Source organism: Eutrema salsugineum, unplaced genomic scaffold (assembly GCF_000478725.1).
Source record: "Eutrema salsugineum unplaced genomic scaffold, Eutsalg1_0 scaffold_11, whole genome shotgun sequence".
NCBI lineage: Eukaryota > Viridiplantae > Streptophyta > Magnoliopsida > Brassicales > Brassicaceae > Eutrema > Eutrema salsugineum.
In genome coordinates, this window is record NW_006256901.1 from 10,682,099 (window position 1) to 10,699,634 (window position 17,536).

Consider the following 17,536-nt stretch of genomic DNA (forward strand, 5'->3'; position numbering starts at 1 on the left):
TTTGGTTGTTTTACAGGCTCTATTCATAGTTTTAAGTCTTAGAATATTTATTTAGTTATTGCACGAGTCTGTTCCTTTAGAGTCCCAGAAAGTTGTATCCTTTTTATGTAATTTGCTTCAAGTCCCCAAGAAGGGCAAAGCTGCTTTGGACTCTCTTATAAAGTCCCTTATAAGCAGCCGTGTATCTTTCACCCTACTATCAATAAAATAACGCAGTTCTTCAAGCTTTTGTCTTGTCTTTGAATTCTCTGAATTCACTTAAGAGTTCGTGTTTGATCTTACTCTTGAGAGCTGGTGTTTGATCCATCTCTCGTTGGTCTTATCAAGGTTCAGTCCATAGAGCTTTGTGGCGACCCTCGTTCCACCGTGTGCATCACCATCGTTCCACCCCTTGACTCAATCAGAGAGAGTTACACAACCAGCTGATCGAGTTCCATCCTCTTTTCATATCAAAACCCATTCTTTATTCTTGTTGAGAGAGTTACACAACCAGCAACAAGGATCCATCCCCATCTATAGGCCCGTGCATATATCATCCTTGGCCAAGGATGGATCAATTAAAAACATCACTTCTCTCTCGTCTTCTCTTTCTTCAGCCATATATGGTTTTATACGCTGTCCATTCACTGTAAATGAATTGCCGGTTTTATCCCACAGGACGATGGCTCCGTATGGCTTGACTTCTGTGTGAGCCGAAACTCGCACAACCAAAAACTTGTAAAGAAAAACTAAGGGATCCGAAACTTCTAGGGTAATCGCAAGAACAGTAAGATCAAAAGAGGATTTTTATTGCTGTGAAAGTGTTTAGGTCTTTATTGCTTAGGGTTGCTCAAGTTACATAATGAATCGCAGAGATCTCCTATTTATACTAACTTCTTAAACCGCCTAGCCGAGAATCTCGGGAGAGATTTTAGGAATGTTTCCTTATCGCTTCGTGCGGCCACCGCCATAGTACTTCGCTTAGGGCTTCTGTGGGCTTTCGTCTTCCAAAGCCTTGGTTTGGCCCATCTTGGAAACCCGGCTCGGCCCAACACAAAGGGAAGCGATTCAACCCATGCTTCCTCTCGCGCTGCTAGGCCCACTCTCCGTTCTTCTCACAGCTCGGCCCATCTATCCTTCTCTACGGCTCGGCCCACTTGCTATTCGAGTTAAAATGCGACTTGGCCTAACTCACCGAGGTGCGGCTCGGCCCAGTCCTGTTGAAGTGCGGCTCAGCCCATACCTAACGATACAGCTCGGCCCAGTGGCTCCCTAACAAGGCTCGGCCCAGTCCATCTGTGATGCAGCTCAGCTCGACCCGTATCCCCTCTTGCGTAGCTCGGCACGATTACCCCTCTGCAGGGCTCGTCCCAATTACTCCTCGCCCTTATGGATTCGGCCCCTCGTTTGTCTTTTACTGCAGCTCAGTTTTCTCAGGTACTTAGTCATTTTTGAGATGGTTAAAATGTTTGGGGTGAAACCGACCCCACAGTTAGCCCCCCAGCTCGTCAGTTTCGGAAACGGGAGTGACGAGGTTTATCATTCTATGTCACAGACTTAACTATCGTGCCGAGGAAAAAGGGAGAGGAGATGCTCTTCGGAGATTTTTTACGCGTTGCTTTCACCGAGGTGTGCCACGAAGAGTAATAGCGAGGGGCTTGCTTGATGATGCTGAGCCGATTAGTCGGCGAGGTGAGGCGTTTTTTTTTTTTTTTTTTTTTTTTTTTTAGAAATGATGCCAAGCCGATTAAACGATGAGGCGTTTTGCAAATATGATGCCGAGCCGTTTTGTTAACGACGAGGCGTTTCAAGAGAAAGTTAATGCCGAGCCGTTTTGTTAACGACGAGGCGTTTCAAGAGAAAGTTAATGCCAAGCCGTTTTGTTAACGACGAGGCGTTTACTGTGGCGAGATATCGGCTGAAAGCTCAGATATCCCAACCGTTGGTCTTCCGAAAGAATTTTCCTGATTTATTGGCGCGTGTAACCGATGCAGTTGGAGCTAGCTAATACGCCGCGGATCCCACGCGCTGTTGGACGGTTTCCCGAGGTTCACATGGAACTCACGCGCTTCGGTTTTCCTATAAATAGGCGAGCTCCTTCGTTCCTTCTCATAATCTTCAGATCCACTCGTTTTCACTAAAGGTAGCTCTCCCTTCTCTCTTCTTTCTCTCTCTAGTTTATTTATTTTCCGGCTAGGGTTCCGAGGTCTCTGTCGCTCCAGATCTTTTTCCGATGGAAGTCCGCCGCGTAATATTGTAATTCCCGTACAAGCTGTAAATCATGTCGAACCGTTCCGATGATTCGCTGGATTCACTTTTTAATTACGAACCGAGCAGTGCAGACGCCGAGGCGAGGGGTGTATCAGGATCCTCCGAGGCGTCTGTCTCGCCGAGCCCTTCCCATCGTTCGTCTGAAAGCAACGAGGCGTCGAATCGTTCGAATCCGTTAGGCGCTCGCTCTCTAGATGACGAGCCGTCCATTTCGACGAGCCGCCCTCAGGGTCCTGCTCTAGACGAAGATGTTAATCATGCCGCAGTGAAACCCGAGGAGGAAGCTTTTCCCTTTGATCTGCTCGAGGCGAAGCGTGAACTAGAACGTCTCATGGCGTCCCGAGGCGCTTCTTCATCTGGGCGAGGGAAAAGAGTGAAAAGACAAAAACCTGACCCGCCCAACTCTACGCTCTCCTCCCCTGACTCACTTGAGGCGTTGAGATGTCGCTTTGGGATATCCGAGGCGGTAGAATTTGTCCTTCCAGATAAGAATGACCGAGCCGACAATCCTCCTGAGAATCACTTTACTCTGTACGAGGCGTTCTTTGAGCTTTGTTTTCTCTGGATCCCGATCCCCGGAGTTATCCTTGAGTACCTCTGGAAACATGGGATCTCAATCGGACAGATCATACCGAGGGCTGCGGCACATGATCGGCATTTTGGTTCGAAGCTTCGAATGCGGGCTCGATATTGAACTGAATCACCTGCTGAACTTGCTGGAAATCAGGAAAGCTCCGAAGGGAGATAGATTTTATATTTCCAACAAGTTCAACCGCCGGATTATAGGTGGCTTTCCAAGCAAGGATCAGTTTTGGACCGAGCGCTTTTTCTATGTCTTGGTGAACGAGGCGTCAATTGGCGAGGACTACGTTCATAAAACCAAAACCGCTTGGGGACCACTTGGTAGCCGATCCGAAGCTTTGCCTCGGCTCGGAACTATTTATTGTATATACTTTTCTTACCGAGCTGATTGTTTCCTATGTTGTTTTTGCAGTTCGGAGCATTCTTCCCCCGATTCCCGACGACCTCTTTGTTGTTCAAGATTCTCTTGCGGCTCGAAAAGTTAATTGGAATAAGCATTTTTCATTCTACAGAGTGGAAAGAGCACGAGCCATTCTTGCCAGAGTTCCTGTTAGCTCTTCTTCCTCAAATTCTTCGCTAGACACAAGGGAAAAAATGGTGATCATTACCCTTAGAGACAAGAAAAAGTGTGAAGAGGAGGAAGCTGCGAGACGAGCTGCCGAGGCGGCTCAGACAGAGGCCGAGGCTATCCCTCAGACCGATCCACCGAGCCGTGAAGGTGAAGGCACGACCCGAGCCGCGGAGGCAAACGTTGCCGAGGCGACCGAGAAAGAAGCAGCGCCCGAGGTGGAACCGGGCAAAATTATTCCCGAGGCGTCCAGAGATGACTCTGCGGCGTGGAGTAAAACTCCTTCAAACTCGGCTATCCTGGCTCTTCCGAAGTCATCGAGGCCCCCGACTTTGGTTGTACAGAAGCAAGACTCTGGCCAAAAACGTTCGGCCGCTGACAAGGGGAAGGGCGCGGCAATCCAAAAGGACGAGCCGACCAAGAAGAGGCGCAAGCAGACTCCTGGCGATCCCGCTGCACGCAAGCTGGTCGTCGACAACCCTGACGCCTCGGCAGTAATGTTCGCGCGTGTTAATAATGCGAACACGCGTCTCCCTCCTCCTGAGAAGCTGAGGAGACCGAGCTCGTACGGCGCGATGGCGCAGCGCGGTACCAAGGTATATTCTGTTTGCTCTCCTTATTTTATCGAATTCTCACTAAGTGTTTAATGCGCATCATTCTTCGCAGTTTGTAGCGGCCATCAACGAGCTGATGGCTGAATACGAGATGGACATGTCTAAGGTTGAACGCCGCTTGGACGAGGCTCGGAACGAGACCGCGGCGGCGAAGGGGAAGCTGGACGAGGCGATGACCAGGGTGTCGAGGCTGGAAGAGGAGAAGATAGTTCTCCGTGCCAATGTTGACAAAGTCTCTGCCTCGGTCATTCGCCTCGAGGAGGCTAGGAGAGCCAAAAGCGCCGAGGTGGCATTGCTCAAAAGGCGTATCGCGGCCAAAGATGCCTTGTTTAACGCCAAGGTCAAGCGTGCGAAGAAGGAAGCGAGGCGAGAGCTGACGGCTAAGTTTCAGGAGCGCCTCGCCAAGGTAGAGGAAGGCTTGGCCAAGTTCGAGAATGCCAAAAACGACAAGAACGAGCTGGGGCAAATCAAGGGCAACCTTGCGATGATTGCCGTCCTGAAAAAATCGGACGCCCCAATGCTCGATGATGAGGAGGCGCAGCTAAAGTGCTGGGAGAGAGCGAGTACGCCGAAGACGATTTTGGTAATGAGCGTATGAGCGCATTGCCTCCGAGATTCGAGGCCAGCTGGTTTTCTCGCCCGTATCGCCGGACTCGGTAGATACAAGCCTTGGTAACGAGCCGCTCGAAGAGACAGCGGCCAACTTGGGCGTCGTAGATCCGACCGGATCGAATGCGGGTACGCCGGCCCTCTCGAATCTCCTTGCCGAGCGTGAAACGCAGTCCGCGGCTTGATCCTCTCCACTTTCCCCTGTCTTTCGTCTCGTGCATTTTTGTACTTATGATTTTTGGGTGACTTTATCTGCTTCTCGAACTTTTTGTGTAACCGGTGCCTGGATGGCTTTATCCACCTGACTGTTTTTTCTTTTGGTTATATTCTTTTTTTCCTTAGCCGTTTCTCGGATTTGATGCGTTTATCCTTGACGATCCGTGAAAATGTTTACGAAAACTGTTTGTTTGGAAAGAAATTGTCATTGATTGGCTTATCGAGCTGTGTTGAGAATGATCTCGATTGCTTCCCTGGCCGAGCTCTTTGAAATCGATAGAAATACGGGCTAATGGGTGAGTTGTTAAGGATCCCGTTTGAGTTCTAAATCCCGAGCTGGGAGTTGATTTGTGGAGCGTCTTTGTTTTAGGTGACGCTGAAGAGTATTAAGCGATAATATCAAAGCAACTTCTGTTGGGAACGCCGAGCCATGTTTAACGACGAGGCGTTTTCTTCATGTGGTGCCGAGCCGTGTAAACGACGAGGCGTTTTGTTTTTATTAACCAAAGATGATTCGGGGTCTGTCCATTCTGTCACTGAGAGAGGTCCGCATTGAGCTGGGCTGTTATAGATTGTTTTGAGAAAAAAGCCAAAGTGTTTATCAGGTAAGTTATGTGTTTTCTCATTGACGAGGCGAAAGTTCAAGAGGATATAGTAGTCTCGTTAAATATGACTATAGACCGGTGTTTCCGAGAGGATGAGTGTGTTTTTCTGGGTTTTAAGAGTTTACTTCGGTTTTAGAGAAAGCGATGTCGTCTCGACTTATAATCTCGTTTACGATAGTAAACTGTAGCGACCGATACGTTTTTGGTCTGATTTATGTATAGCGCGCTTAATTTTTATCCATAGAGGATGTAACTTGCACCTTCGTCCTAGGAAAGGTGGTAAAAGTCCGTTTAGAGAACTTTGTATTTGTTGTCCCGTTGTGGCCAGCAACGAGACGAGGCGTTTGGAGACTTAGTTTGCCGATCTGAAAGTGAGGGCAAGTAAAAGGTCCGAGACGATCAAGTCATGATAACATGTCGAAGTGATATGATCACTCGCCGAAGTGATGAATGAAAGAATTAAAAATCCGAGGCGAATTATGAAATAAGTTGATGTTTTAAAAAGAAAGAGAAAACTAGCCGAAGTGATAATGAACGAACTATAATTCTAAGGTGAACGTGAAATAAGTAGATGATTTAAAATGAACTGAAAATGGGCCGAAGTGGCAATGTTCCTAAGTAGGTGAGGTAAAATTGCAGAGTTAAAAGATAGTATGTGTATACGTACCCACTCCCCCCCCCCCCTTTTAGGAGGGGGGACAGCTGAACCCGTCCGAGGACAGGCTGCCTACGTACCCTTTGCAGGGATCAAACCGTCCTGTAGTTCATGTTGACCGTGCTGTAGCTTTAGTGATAATACTTCTTTAGGTGCATTGCATTCCATGATCTTGGAATCGCTTCGTCAGCTAGCGTCGCGAGCTCGTAGACTCCTGGGCAAACTACTTTTGTAATCTTGTAAGGACCTTCCCAGTTTGCTCCGAGCTTTCCTGCATTCTTCTCGGCAGTGTTTTGGAAAACCTTTCGAAGGACGAGCTCTCCTTCTTTGAATCTTCGACTACGAACGTTTTTGTTGTAGTATCTCGCCGTTGCTTGTTGATAGTTCTGGATTTGGATTAAAGCCTGGTCGCGCCTTTTGTTGACTAGATTGAGCTCATCCAGCATCATTATTAAATGGTTCAAGCCCTCCTGTCTTGGTAGAAGTCTTCGTCGAATACCTGGGAAATCCACATCGGGGGGAATTACACATTCCGCTCCGTAGACTAAAGCGAATGGAGTTTCTCTGGTGGCTCGGCGCGGAGTCATTCGATGCGACCAAAGGACTCCTTCGAGTTCGTCTGCCCATCGTCCTTTTTTTTTGCGTCGAGACTCTTTTTCAGACCGTCTAGGATCGTCTTGTTGGCTGCTTCAGCTTGTCCATTCCCTTGAGGGTATCTTGGCGTAGATTTGCGTAGACGGATTTTCCACTTCTCGCAGAAGGCTTCAAATCGCATTGAGATGAACTGGGATTCGTTGTCGATGACTATCTCGTAGGGGACCCCGTGTTTGCAGATGATATTTTTCCAGACGAAGTGTTCGACTTGGACATCCTTTATGCTTGCGTAGGAATCGGCCTCGACCCATTTGGAAAAATAATCCGTGAGGACGAGCAGAAAACGCTTCTGCTTCGATCGATGTAGAGGTCCGACTATGTCCATCGACTATCTCATGAACGGGTAGGGTGACGAAATTGATGAGAACAGCTCGGTAGGTTGATGAATTGTTGGAGCGTGCCGTTGACACTTCTCGCACTTCGCCGTAAATTTCTCGCAGTCCTTGACCATTGTAGGCCAGAAGTAACCGTGCCGTTTTATCTTGATCGCGAGCGACCTTCCGCTAGAATGGTTTCCGCACGCGCCGCTGTGCACTTCGTGCATGATCTTTCTTGCCTCCGGTCCTTCGACGCATGTCATGAGAGGTCCTGAAAATCTCCATTTAAACACCTCGCCGTTGACGAGGACATACCGCGCAGCCTGAGCTTTTAATTTGCGGGCTTCCCACTCTTCGGTTGGTACTTCTCCATCGGCGATATATACTCGGATGGCTCCGAGCCATTCTTTGTCGCAGCCATACTCCGGCTCGGCTGGTAAGGAGTCTTCGTCCATAAGAATGGCTTCGTCGTCTCCCGGTTCTCGTTCGGGAGGATTTATCAGCCGAACTTCTTCTACCTCTTCGATGCTAGGACGTTCGATGAACTCGACTGGGATCGTCCATCGGAGATCCGGGTCTGAGGTCGAAGCAAGTGCTGCCAGGGCGTCGGCCGAGGTATTTTCTCCTCGGGGTATTCGTGTGAGCTCGAATTCATCGAACTTCTGCACCAACTCTCGGACTCGAAAAGCTCCCATTCGTCCATCCTTCACCTCGTACTCTCCGTTGAACTGACATGCTACGAGCTGTGAGTCGCAAAAGGTTCTTATCTTTCGAACTCTGATTCCCTGCGCTAGCCATATATCGGCGATCAGTGCTTCGTATTCTGCTTTGTTGTTCGAGGCGTGGAAGTTTAGGCGAAACGACTGCTCCAATATCTCTCCTGTGGGAGAGGTGAGGCGGATTCCTATTCCTGAACCATGTTTAGATGACGAGCCGTCGACGTGCAGCGTCCATACTTCGTCTGGGGTCGGCTGTGAGCACCTGTGACTTTGCAGACGAGCTGTTCCGATACTCGATGTCGTATTCGCTCAATTCTATGGCCCACTTGGCGAGCCGACCGGATTGGCTCGGGCTGTGTAGGATCGAGCACAGCGGAAGTGTAGCGAGCACAACAATCGAATGTGATTGAAAATACGGGTGCAGTTTGCGAGCCGACACTATGACGGCTAGGGCGACCTTTTCGATCTGGGGGTAGCGGGTCTCGGCGTCGGTCAGTGTCTGGCTGACGTAGAAAATGGGTTTTTGCTCGGACCGTTCTTCTCTAATAAGCACTCCATTCACAGCAGTAGCCGATACGGCGATGTAGAGGAAGAGCGGCTCTCCTTCGACTGGTTTCGCTAAGATCGGTGGGCTTGCCAGATAATTCTCCAATTCTTGGAAAGCTGCTTTGCATCGCTCGTCCCACTAGAATTTCTTGTTTCCTCGAAGGGTGTCGTAGAAAGGCAGGCACTTGTCGGTGGAACGGGAAATAAACCTGTTTAGCGCAGCGACCCTTCCAGTGAGCCTCTGCACTTCGCGCTTCGTCCTTGGAGAGGGCATCTCGATTAATGCCTTGATCTGCTTGGGGTTTGCTTCTATGCCTCGGTGAGTTACCAGATAGCCGAGGAACTCTCCCGAGGTGACTACAAATCTGCACTTCGCCGGGTTTAGTTTCATGTTGTGCTTGTTCAATTGCTCGAAGCATTCCCGTAGATGCGCGACGTGGTCTTCCTCTTTGAGTGATTTGACTAACATGTCGTCGATGTATACCTCCATGGTTTTTCCGAGCTGAGCCGCGAACATTTTATTGACGAGCCGTTGATATGTTGCCCCTGCGTTCTTGAGCCCGAACGACATTACATTGTAGCAGTATATCCCGCGATCAGTTATGAATGCCGTTTTTTCCCGATCATCAGGATGCATCAGGATCTGATTGTAGCCGGAGAACGCGTCCATAAATGTTAACAGCCTATTTCCCGCAGTGGCTTCAACAAGCCGGTCGATGTGCGGCAGAGGGAAACTGTCTTTTGGGCATGCCTTGTTGAGGTCGGTGAGATCTACACAGACCCGCCATTTGCCGTTCTTTTTCTTTACAACCACTGGATTCGCGAGCCAGTCTGGATACTTGGCCTCGGTGATTGATCCTACTTTGAGCAATCTCTCCACTTGTCGTTAACTGCTTTAGCTCGTTCGGGTCCGAGCTTCCTTCTTTTTTGCTTGATTGGTTTGAAGGTTGGGTCCACGTTCAGCTCGTGACAGGTCATGTCAATGCTTATGCCCGGCATGTCTTCCGCTGTCCAGGCAAAAGTGTTGATGTTCTCTTTGAGGAGAGAAAGGAGTTTGCTTCTCAGAGGCTCTTCTAGTTTTGCTCCAATTTCGACGCATCGTTCTGGACGCGTCTCGTCTATGCATACCGAGTCCACTGCATCACATACCGGCTTGGCGCGTGTTTCGCGGCTCTCCGCGATCTGTAATTGCTATAAGAATTTCGAGAGCTTGTTCGCAGGCTCTTGATCTGTCTTCATCTTTTTGCGATCTATGTCTGCTCGTGCATTAGTGACGGGGTTCCTCAGCTTGTGCTCTGCCAGGCAGAATATTCGTGACTCCTTCTGATTCCCCCAGATCGTTTTGACACCCGCTGGAGTCGGGAACTTGAGGCAGATATGATAGGTGGAGGGGACCGCCCTCAACCCGTTGATCCATGGAGTTCCCATAATCACATTGTAGATTGCTGGATGATTAGTGACGCCGAATTCAACGATCTTAGTGACTCCGCCAGCTAACACAGGGAGCCTGATCGTTCCCATAGTCATCGTCGTTTCTCCTGAAAATATCGTTTAGAGGTTTGGGGATCGCTATCACCTCGGAGAGGTCGATTCCCATTCTTCTGAGTGTCTCCCTGAAGATGACGTTCACCGAGCTTCCAGTATCGATGAGCACCTTCGCTACGTCATGATCCCTGATTGTTAACTCAATCACCAGCAGATCATTGTGGGGTCTATCGATTCCTGCCGTTTCCTCCTCGGCGAAGGAGATCACTGTATTCGGGATGTCGGTCGGTTCTGTCCAATTCTCCTTCGCTTCGGCTCGGCGCTGATAGGCTTTGATGGAGGACACGGTATCTTGGTAGTATTGAGATCCACCCATGATCATATCGATTCTTTGCCTCGACCCGGGTCGCTCTTCGGGTTCGCCTCTTCTGTCGCGCTTAGAGTTATCGCCTCGTCGGGGAGGATTTATGGGTTCTGCCGCGCCGCTCGGCTCGGCCCTTTCTTGTGGTTCATTAGGGATGTAGTCTTTAAGGTTGACCGCATTCTGGAGCTCTCCCGCTGCCATCTTAGCCGCGAGTTTTGCTCCTAACGTTCGGCATTGTGCCGTTGAATGTCCGTAGGTCTGGTGATACTCGCAGAAAGCCTTTTCGTCGTAGTTGGTGGGTTTTCTTACCCTAGTATTGTTGTGCGGCTCTCCTCTTCCGCGTCCAGTGCCTACTTGGTAGTTATGGGCGCCTCCGCTTCTAGGTTCGTCCGAGCTCTGTGTTGTTGTGTTGTTTGATGGGTTTTCTTTCTTCGAGGGGCGCGTCAAGATTTAGCTTCGGATTGCTGCTTTTGTCGCTTCATACTGCTCATCCAGATTCTTCATCTCCTCCTCGTTTACGACAAAGTCTGACAACCGATGCAAAACATCTTGAATCGTTTGTGGCGTGTTGAGTGCCATCTCCCGTCGGAATTCGGATTTGTACCACAAAGATCGTTTCAGAGCTTCGAGTGCAGCCTTGTCGCTTATCACTTCTATTTTAGATACAACTGCCTTGAATTTTGCCATGTAATCTCGAAGTGGCTCGTTCGGTCCTTGGGATAGCGTCCACAGGTAGGCGTCAGAAGTTCCTCTATCCATAAACATCGAGTATTGTTTAAGGAACAAGGCAGAGAGCTGTTGAAAACTGCCGATTGAGTTGCGCTCCTGCCTCGAAAACCATTCGAGCGCGGCTCCCTTAAGATGCTCCACGAAGAGCAGGCAATATCCGGCATCTACTTCCCGCTCGGTCAGTTTGGCAGCGTTTTTCGTGAAGGCTCGTCCCATCGCTATCCGAAACGCTGTGATGTGTGCTTTCGGATCGGTTGTTCCTTCGTAGAAAGGGATTCTCACCTTCCCGGGCTCGGGAATCCTAGCCTCCGTGATTCTTGCCGTGAATGGAGTTCTCTGAGTTTATTCAAGCATCCGGTCGATCTGGGGCGCAGCACTCGTCGCGTTGTGCACTTGAGACTTCATGGCGCGTATTTCAGCTACTGTCCGAGCAATTGAGACTCGCAGCTCTTTGAGTTCGACAGTTTACGCGTGAGTCCATCCCTTTGATTGGGGGATTCGCTCCCGCTCTTCTCTCCTCGGCTCGTCTTCGCGGTCCGCCTGCTCGATCCATTTGAGGTTTTCTTCTTCTTCAGTCGGGTTGTCGCCGCGAGCCGGATCGGAGACTTCGTTAGTCCAGATGCCGTTTAGTGCCGAGGTGAGCTCTTCTTGGCTTATTCGCCGAGCCGAGCCGTTTTGCTGCGGATTCATGGTTCCATCGTTCTGCTGGGCGTCCACATCGATCGCGTCATTCTCCCCCTTGAGTTCCGACGGAGTGGAGGCAGCTCGGTCATGTTGACTCGGGTTGCCGCGGGAGTCTGTTCGCCGAGGGGTCAAAACATTGGTGGAGCCAAGCGTTTCTTGCGCCGCTCCCTGAGGCCTCTGCAGGCGTTGAGAAGTCAAAACGTCTCAGGATTCCATCCATCGGGTCGGGAATTCCGGCTCTCCAGGTTGGGTGTTGTCGTTCAGCCGCTATCGCGTCGAGCCTCTCTGTAATCGCCTCATTTTTTTTGTCCTGCTCGTCGATTTTCTTCATCAACGCAGCCATCATGTTTCGCAGCTCCTCCTGGGTTTCGGTTACTGCCGTTGTTGTGCCTGATGCCGGAGCGTCCTTCTCCGCGCCGTTACCATTGTTGCTGTTGTTGTTGTTATCGTCGGGGGTGTTGCTCGCCATGTTCTTCGGATCTTAGAGTCTTTTTGATTTAGAGTAAGAAAGTTTCGATGTCTCCACAGACGGCGCCAAATTGTGTGAGCCGAAACTCGCACAACCAAAAACTTGTAAGGAAAAACTAAGAGATCCGAAACTTCTAGGGCAATCACAGGAACAGTAAGATCAAAAAAGGTTTTTAATTGCTGTGAAAGTGTTTAGGTCTTTATTGCTTAGGGTTGCTCAAGTTACATAATGAATCGCAGAGATCTCCTATTTATACTAACTTCTTAAACCGCCTAGCCGAGATTCTCGGGAGAGATTTTAGGAATGTTTCCTTATCGCTTCGTGCGGCCACCGCCATAGTACTTTGCTTAGGGCTTCTGTGGGCTTTCGTCTTCCAAAGCCTTGGTTCGGCCCATCTTGGAAACCCGGCTCGGCCCAACACAAAGGGAAGCGATTCGGCCCATGCTTCCTCTCGCGCTGCTAGGCCCGCTCTCCGTTCTTCTCACAGCTCGGTCCATCTATCCTTCTCTATGGCTCGGCCCACTTGCTATTCGAGTTAAAACGCGACTTGGCCTAACTCACCGAGGCGCGACTCGGCCCAGTCCTGTTGAAGTGCGGCTCGGCCCATACCTCACGATACAGCTCGGCCCAGTGGCTCCCTAACAAGGCTCGGCCCAGTACATCTGTGATGCAGCTCAGCTCGGCCCGTATCCTCTCTTGCGTAGCTCGGCACGAATACCCCTCTGCAGGGCTCGTCCCAATTACTCCTCTCCCTTAAGGATTCGGCCCCTTCGTTTGTCTTTTACTGCAGCTCGGTTTTTCTCAGGTACTTAGTCATTTTTGAGATGGTTAAAATGTTTGGGGTGAAACCGACCCCAACAACTTCCTTTATCGTGAAGGATCGTGACCATCTTGAACGTAATTTTCCTGGAAAAAGCTTAAGACGAGAATTGAAAAGAAGAACTTTATCGTTAGGAGCAAAAGTTCTATGAATAATCTTCTTATCATGATATGCTTTAGTCTTCTCCTTGTAGATCTTCGAGTTTTCGTAAGCATTGTGTCGGATTTCTTCTAACTCTTGAAGTTGAAGTAGTCTTCTTTCTCCATCTGTTTTCAAGTTCATATTCATCTCCTTGATAGCCCATTGCGCTTTATACTCGAGTTCCACTGGAAGGTGACATGCTTTTCCATAAACTAGGTTGAATGGTGTTGTTCCCAATGGTGTCTTCAATGCTGTTCGATATGCCCATAATGCATCATCAAGCTTGGTAGACCAATCCTTGCGATGAACTGCAGTTGTCTTCTGCAAAATCGACTTGATTTCTCTGTTTGAGATTTCTACTTGACCGCTGGTTTGGGGATGGTATGGAGAAGCAACTTTATGTGTAACTCCATTCTTTCTAAGAAGATTTTCAAAGACTTTGTTGATGAAATGTGAACCTCTGTCGCTTATCACAATTCTAGGAACTCCAAAACGCGGGAATATAATAGATTTAAACAGCTTCATGACCACTTTCGCATCATTGGTGGGGCTAGCGACTGCTTCAACCCACTTAGAGACGTAGTTTACTTCTACTAAGATATATTGGTTCCCAAAAGAAGTAGGAAAGGGTCCCATAAAATCTATTCCCCAGACATCGAAAATTTCGACTCGAGAATAAAATTTTGAGGCATCTCATTCCTTTTACTTATGTTGCCCATCCATTGGCATTTATCGCATCGCGATATATAAGCTTGAGTGTCTTTGAACAAAGTAGGCCACCAAAAACCTGCTTGCAAGATTTTTGAAGCAGTGTTGAAGGTTGCAAAATGTCTTTCGTAATGACGAGTTATGGCTTCCGAATAAAATTCCTTCCATCTCTTCTTCAGCCACGCATCTTTGGAATAACCCATCAGCACATCTCCTATAGAGATAGGGTTCATCCCAAAAATAATGTCTAACGTCTTTCAGAAACTTTTCCTTCCTATACCCAAAGAATTGTGGTGGTTCTACATCAGCTGCTAGGTAAGTTGCTATGTGCCTAAACCATGGGGTGTTGAAAGCATCTGATCTTCGCATTAGTGGACGTGGTGGTGCGGTATTAGCACTGGTGGGGGTAGTATCTATTGCATAGATGTTTTCTTCAGGCAAACTGTCATTTATAGGCAATCTTTCTTCAACTCGAATTCGTGAAAGATGGTCTGCAACTCCATTATCTGCTCCTTTCCGATCTCGAATTTTGATATCGAATTCTTGCAGTAGGAGGATCCATCTTATCAACCGAGGTTTAGCGTCTTTCTTAGACATTAAATACTTGATTGCAGCATGATCAGTATGAACTATGACCTTAGATCCTACGAGATAAGAACGGAATTTCTCAAATGCAAATACGACAGCTAGAAGTTCTTTCTCTGTTGTAGCATAATTGCATTGAGCTTCGTCTAGAGTTCTGCTTGCGTAGTAGATTACGTGCAGTTTCTTATCTTTTCGTTGGCCAAACACTGCTCCGACTGCATAGTCACTTGCATCGCACATGATTTCGAACGGGAGTTCCCAATCAGGTGCTTGCACGACTGGAGCGGAAACAAGAGCTTCTTTGATATTATGAAACGCGGCTAAGCACTCATCATCAAACTTGAAGTTTGTTTCCTTGCAAAGCAAATGCATAAGAGGTCTAGCTATTTGAGAAAAATCTTTTATAAAGCGCCTATAGAATCCTGCGTGTCCTAAGAAACTACGAATTCCTTTTACGTTTATGGGTGGTTGTAGGCTTGTCATGACTTCCATTTTAGCTTTGTCAATTTCAATTCCTTTTCCAGAAATTCTATGCCCAAGCACGATTCCGTCTCGTACCATGAAGTGACATTTTTCCCAATTTAATACTAAGTGTTTATCTTCACATCTTTGCAGAACTTTATCAAGGTTGCCTAGGCATTTTTCAAAAGAAGATCCTGTAGACAGAGAAATCGTCCATGAACACTTCCATGAAATCCTCAATAAAATCTGTGAAGATCGACATCATGCACCGTTGGAAGGTAGCAGGTGCATTACACAATCCAAAAGGCATACGTCGGTAAGCAAACGTGCCATATGGACAAGTGAATGTCCTTATTTCTTGATGATTAGGAATAGGAATTTGGAAAAATCCAGAGTACCCATCAAGGAAGCAATAGTAAGGGTGATTAGCTAACCTTTCTAGCATTTGATCTATGAATGGAAGTGGAAAATGATCTTTCCTAGTTGCTGCATTCAGTTTCCGGTAATCGATACACATACGATGTCCAGTTACTGTTCTTGTAGCGATCATTTCATCTTTATTATTTTTAATGACAGTGACTCCTCCTTTCTTCGGAACAACATGAATTGGGCTAACCCAAGTGCTATCTGAGATAGGAAAGATTATTCCAGCTTCTAAAAGCTTCATAATCTCCTTCTTGACAACATCCATGAGATTAGGGTTCAGTCTCCTTTGACTTTCGATTGAGTTTTTAGCATTATCCTCTAGATTTATCTTGTGCATACAAATATCTGGAGAGATTCCAGGTATGTCATCAAGTGAATATCCTAAGGCTTTTCTATGCTTTCTCAGCTCAGTCAACAGCATTGTGGTTTCTTCTTCCGTCAAACCAGAGTTTATTTTGACAGGATAAGTAGAATTTGGTCCAAGGAAAGCGTACTTAAGTCCGACAGAAAGAGGTTTAAGCTCGACTTTAGGGGCTTTAAGCTCGCTCCAAGGATCATTAATTGCTGCGGCAGTGTCTTAAGGAGGTGTAGGAATGTTTGTTTGGTCCTTAAGATCTAGATAGTTTAGAGGTTTTCTATAAGTTTCGGATTTATCAAGCATACGTGCGCACTCACTCGAAATTTCTTCAAGGAAATTGCGTTCATTTTGCGGGTGAAAGCGTGACACTTAAAGGGTTGTCTAGAAGCAGATGTTCATAGACTTCCTCAATAATTCCGTCTAACTCATCAACCCAACAAATTTTGCCATCTAAAGTCGGTTTATCGAAACTTTTGTTCATGTCAAATTGCATAATTAAACCGGCTAGATGAAGGTCAATTTTTTCTTCAGGAACATTGATTATGGCTCCGGCAGTAGATAGGAATGGTCGTCCAAGAATAAGTGGATCCTTAGGTTCTCTTTCTAGTTCTAGAACTACGAAGTCGGTGGGTATGGAACATTTTTCGATTTTGACAGGAACATCGATTAAGATACCTACAGGTTGTCTAACAGAACAATCAGCTAATACTAAGGAAATTTTAGTAGGCAAACGTTTTGCTACTGAAAGAGGCATCATGTTTATGCTAGAACCTAAATCACAGAGAGCACGCTCAAAAGCTACATCATTGATGGTGCATGAAAGTACGAAGCAGGATCGTTATTCTTTTCAGGGATTCGGCTTTGCAGGATAGAACTACATTCATGGGTTATCATCATAACGCCTTCTTCAAGAGTTAAAGAATTTGTTAGAATACCCTTCATGTATTTTCTTAAAGCAGGAATCATAGCACAAGCTTCTACGAAAGGTAATCTCACATTTAATTGATCGATTAGCTCTTTCAGCTTAGCTTTTTCTTTCTCTTTCTTAAGGGCTCTTAAGGCTCTAGGATATGGAGGTTTAGGTTTATAGACACGAGTTGGTGGAGGTAGAATCGGGTCTTCTCCGAGAACTTCCCGGGATGAATCTTCTCTTACTTCTTCTCTATCCTTCTCTCCTACCACTTCTTTTTCAACATCTTCATTCGTGATTCTTTCTTTTTCTTTTTCCTTTTCCTTACCCTTTTCCTCATCTTCGGGATCTTTAGGAAATTCAGGCTCTTTGTAAGCTAATCCACTCCTAAGTGTGATAGCTTTCACATGATCGGAGGGATCTGCTTCACTTAAGCTTTCGAAAGAGTTTTCACTTGGCTCCTCTTCAGAATTTTCTATGTTTTTAGAATTTTTTTTTATCATCAGGCTAAGGAGGGTAGAAAATTTTTCATTGAAATCTTCTTGCATCGTTTTTAGTTCAGATCTAAGATCACTAATCTCTTGAGACCTAGATTTTTCAAGCTCTAGAATCTTTTTGTTTAGGTTTTCAGCTTCAGAAGAGGGAAAACAAGAATATGGAATAGGATTAGATTGAATAGCCAAGATTGGTTCGGAAGTTGATTTCCAGGCAAGCTCGGAAGACGGTTTCCCACGGTCAGAACGCTCGCGACCGCGGTGGAATAGGTCTTGGCCGCGGTCAGCATCATCACGACCGTGGTGAAAGCTTGGTTTGCCGCGGTCCGGATGAATGGACCCGCGGTGATCAGAAACGAATGGAAAATCTTGAATTTGATAGACTTCTGCAGTGTTGATCATCTCTTGATCATAAGAATCCATTGGGTTGTCCCAACCGTCAAAGTTACATGTATTGTTTACCTTGTTTGGTTGTTGCAATCCAAGATGACTCATTATGTGATGGAGACACTTCATAACTTCCGAATTTTCTTCTTTCTTCTCAGGAAGTGCAGAATTACCAAAGG

General features: G+C 47.2%; 1 protein-coding gene across 1 annotated transcript; it reads left to right on the forward strand.

The window, feature by feature from the left end:
- Nucleotides 1-2,260: 2,260 nt before the first annotated feature.
- On the forward strand, nucleotides 2,261-4,612 carry LOC112089856 (uncharacterized protein At3g60930, chloroplastic-like). Its single transcript, XM_024160610.1, has 4 exons — nucleotides 2,261-2,904; nucleotides 2,978-3,153; nucleotides 3,245-3,996; nucleotides 4,067-4,612. The coding sequence occupies exons 1-4, from the start codon at nucleotides 2,261-2,263 to the stop codon at nucleotides 4,610-4,612; spliced, it is 2,118 nt and encodes a 705-aa protein (XP_024016378.1).
- Nucleotides 4,613-17,536: the final 12,924 nt, after the last annotated feature.

Excerpts from the sequence above, each read along its gene's own strand:
- LOC112089856 (XM_024160610.1), top strand. The coding sequence starts at position 2,261 with ATGTCGAACCGTTCCGATGATTCGCTGGATTCACTTTTTAATTACGAA. Across the intron at positions 3,154-3,244 it reads AACCGCTTGGGGACCACTTG|TTCGGAGCATTCTTCCCCCG; the intron begins GTAGCCGATCCG and ends TTGTTTTTGCAG. Across the intron at positions 3,997-4,066 it reads TGGCGCAGCGCGGTACCAAG|TTTGTAGCGGCCATCAACGA; the intron begins GTATATTCTGTT and ends CATTCTTCGCAG.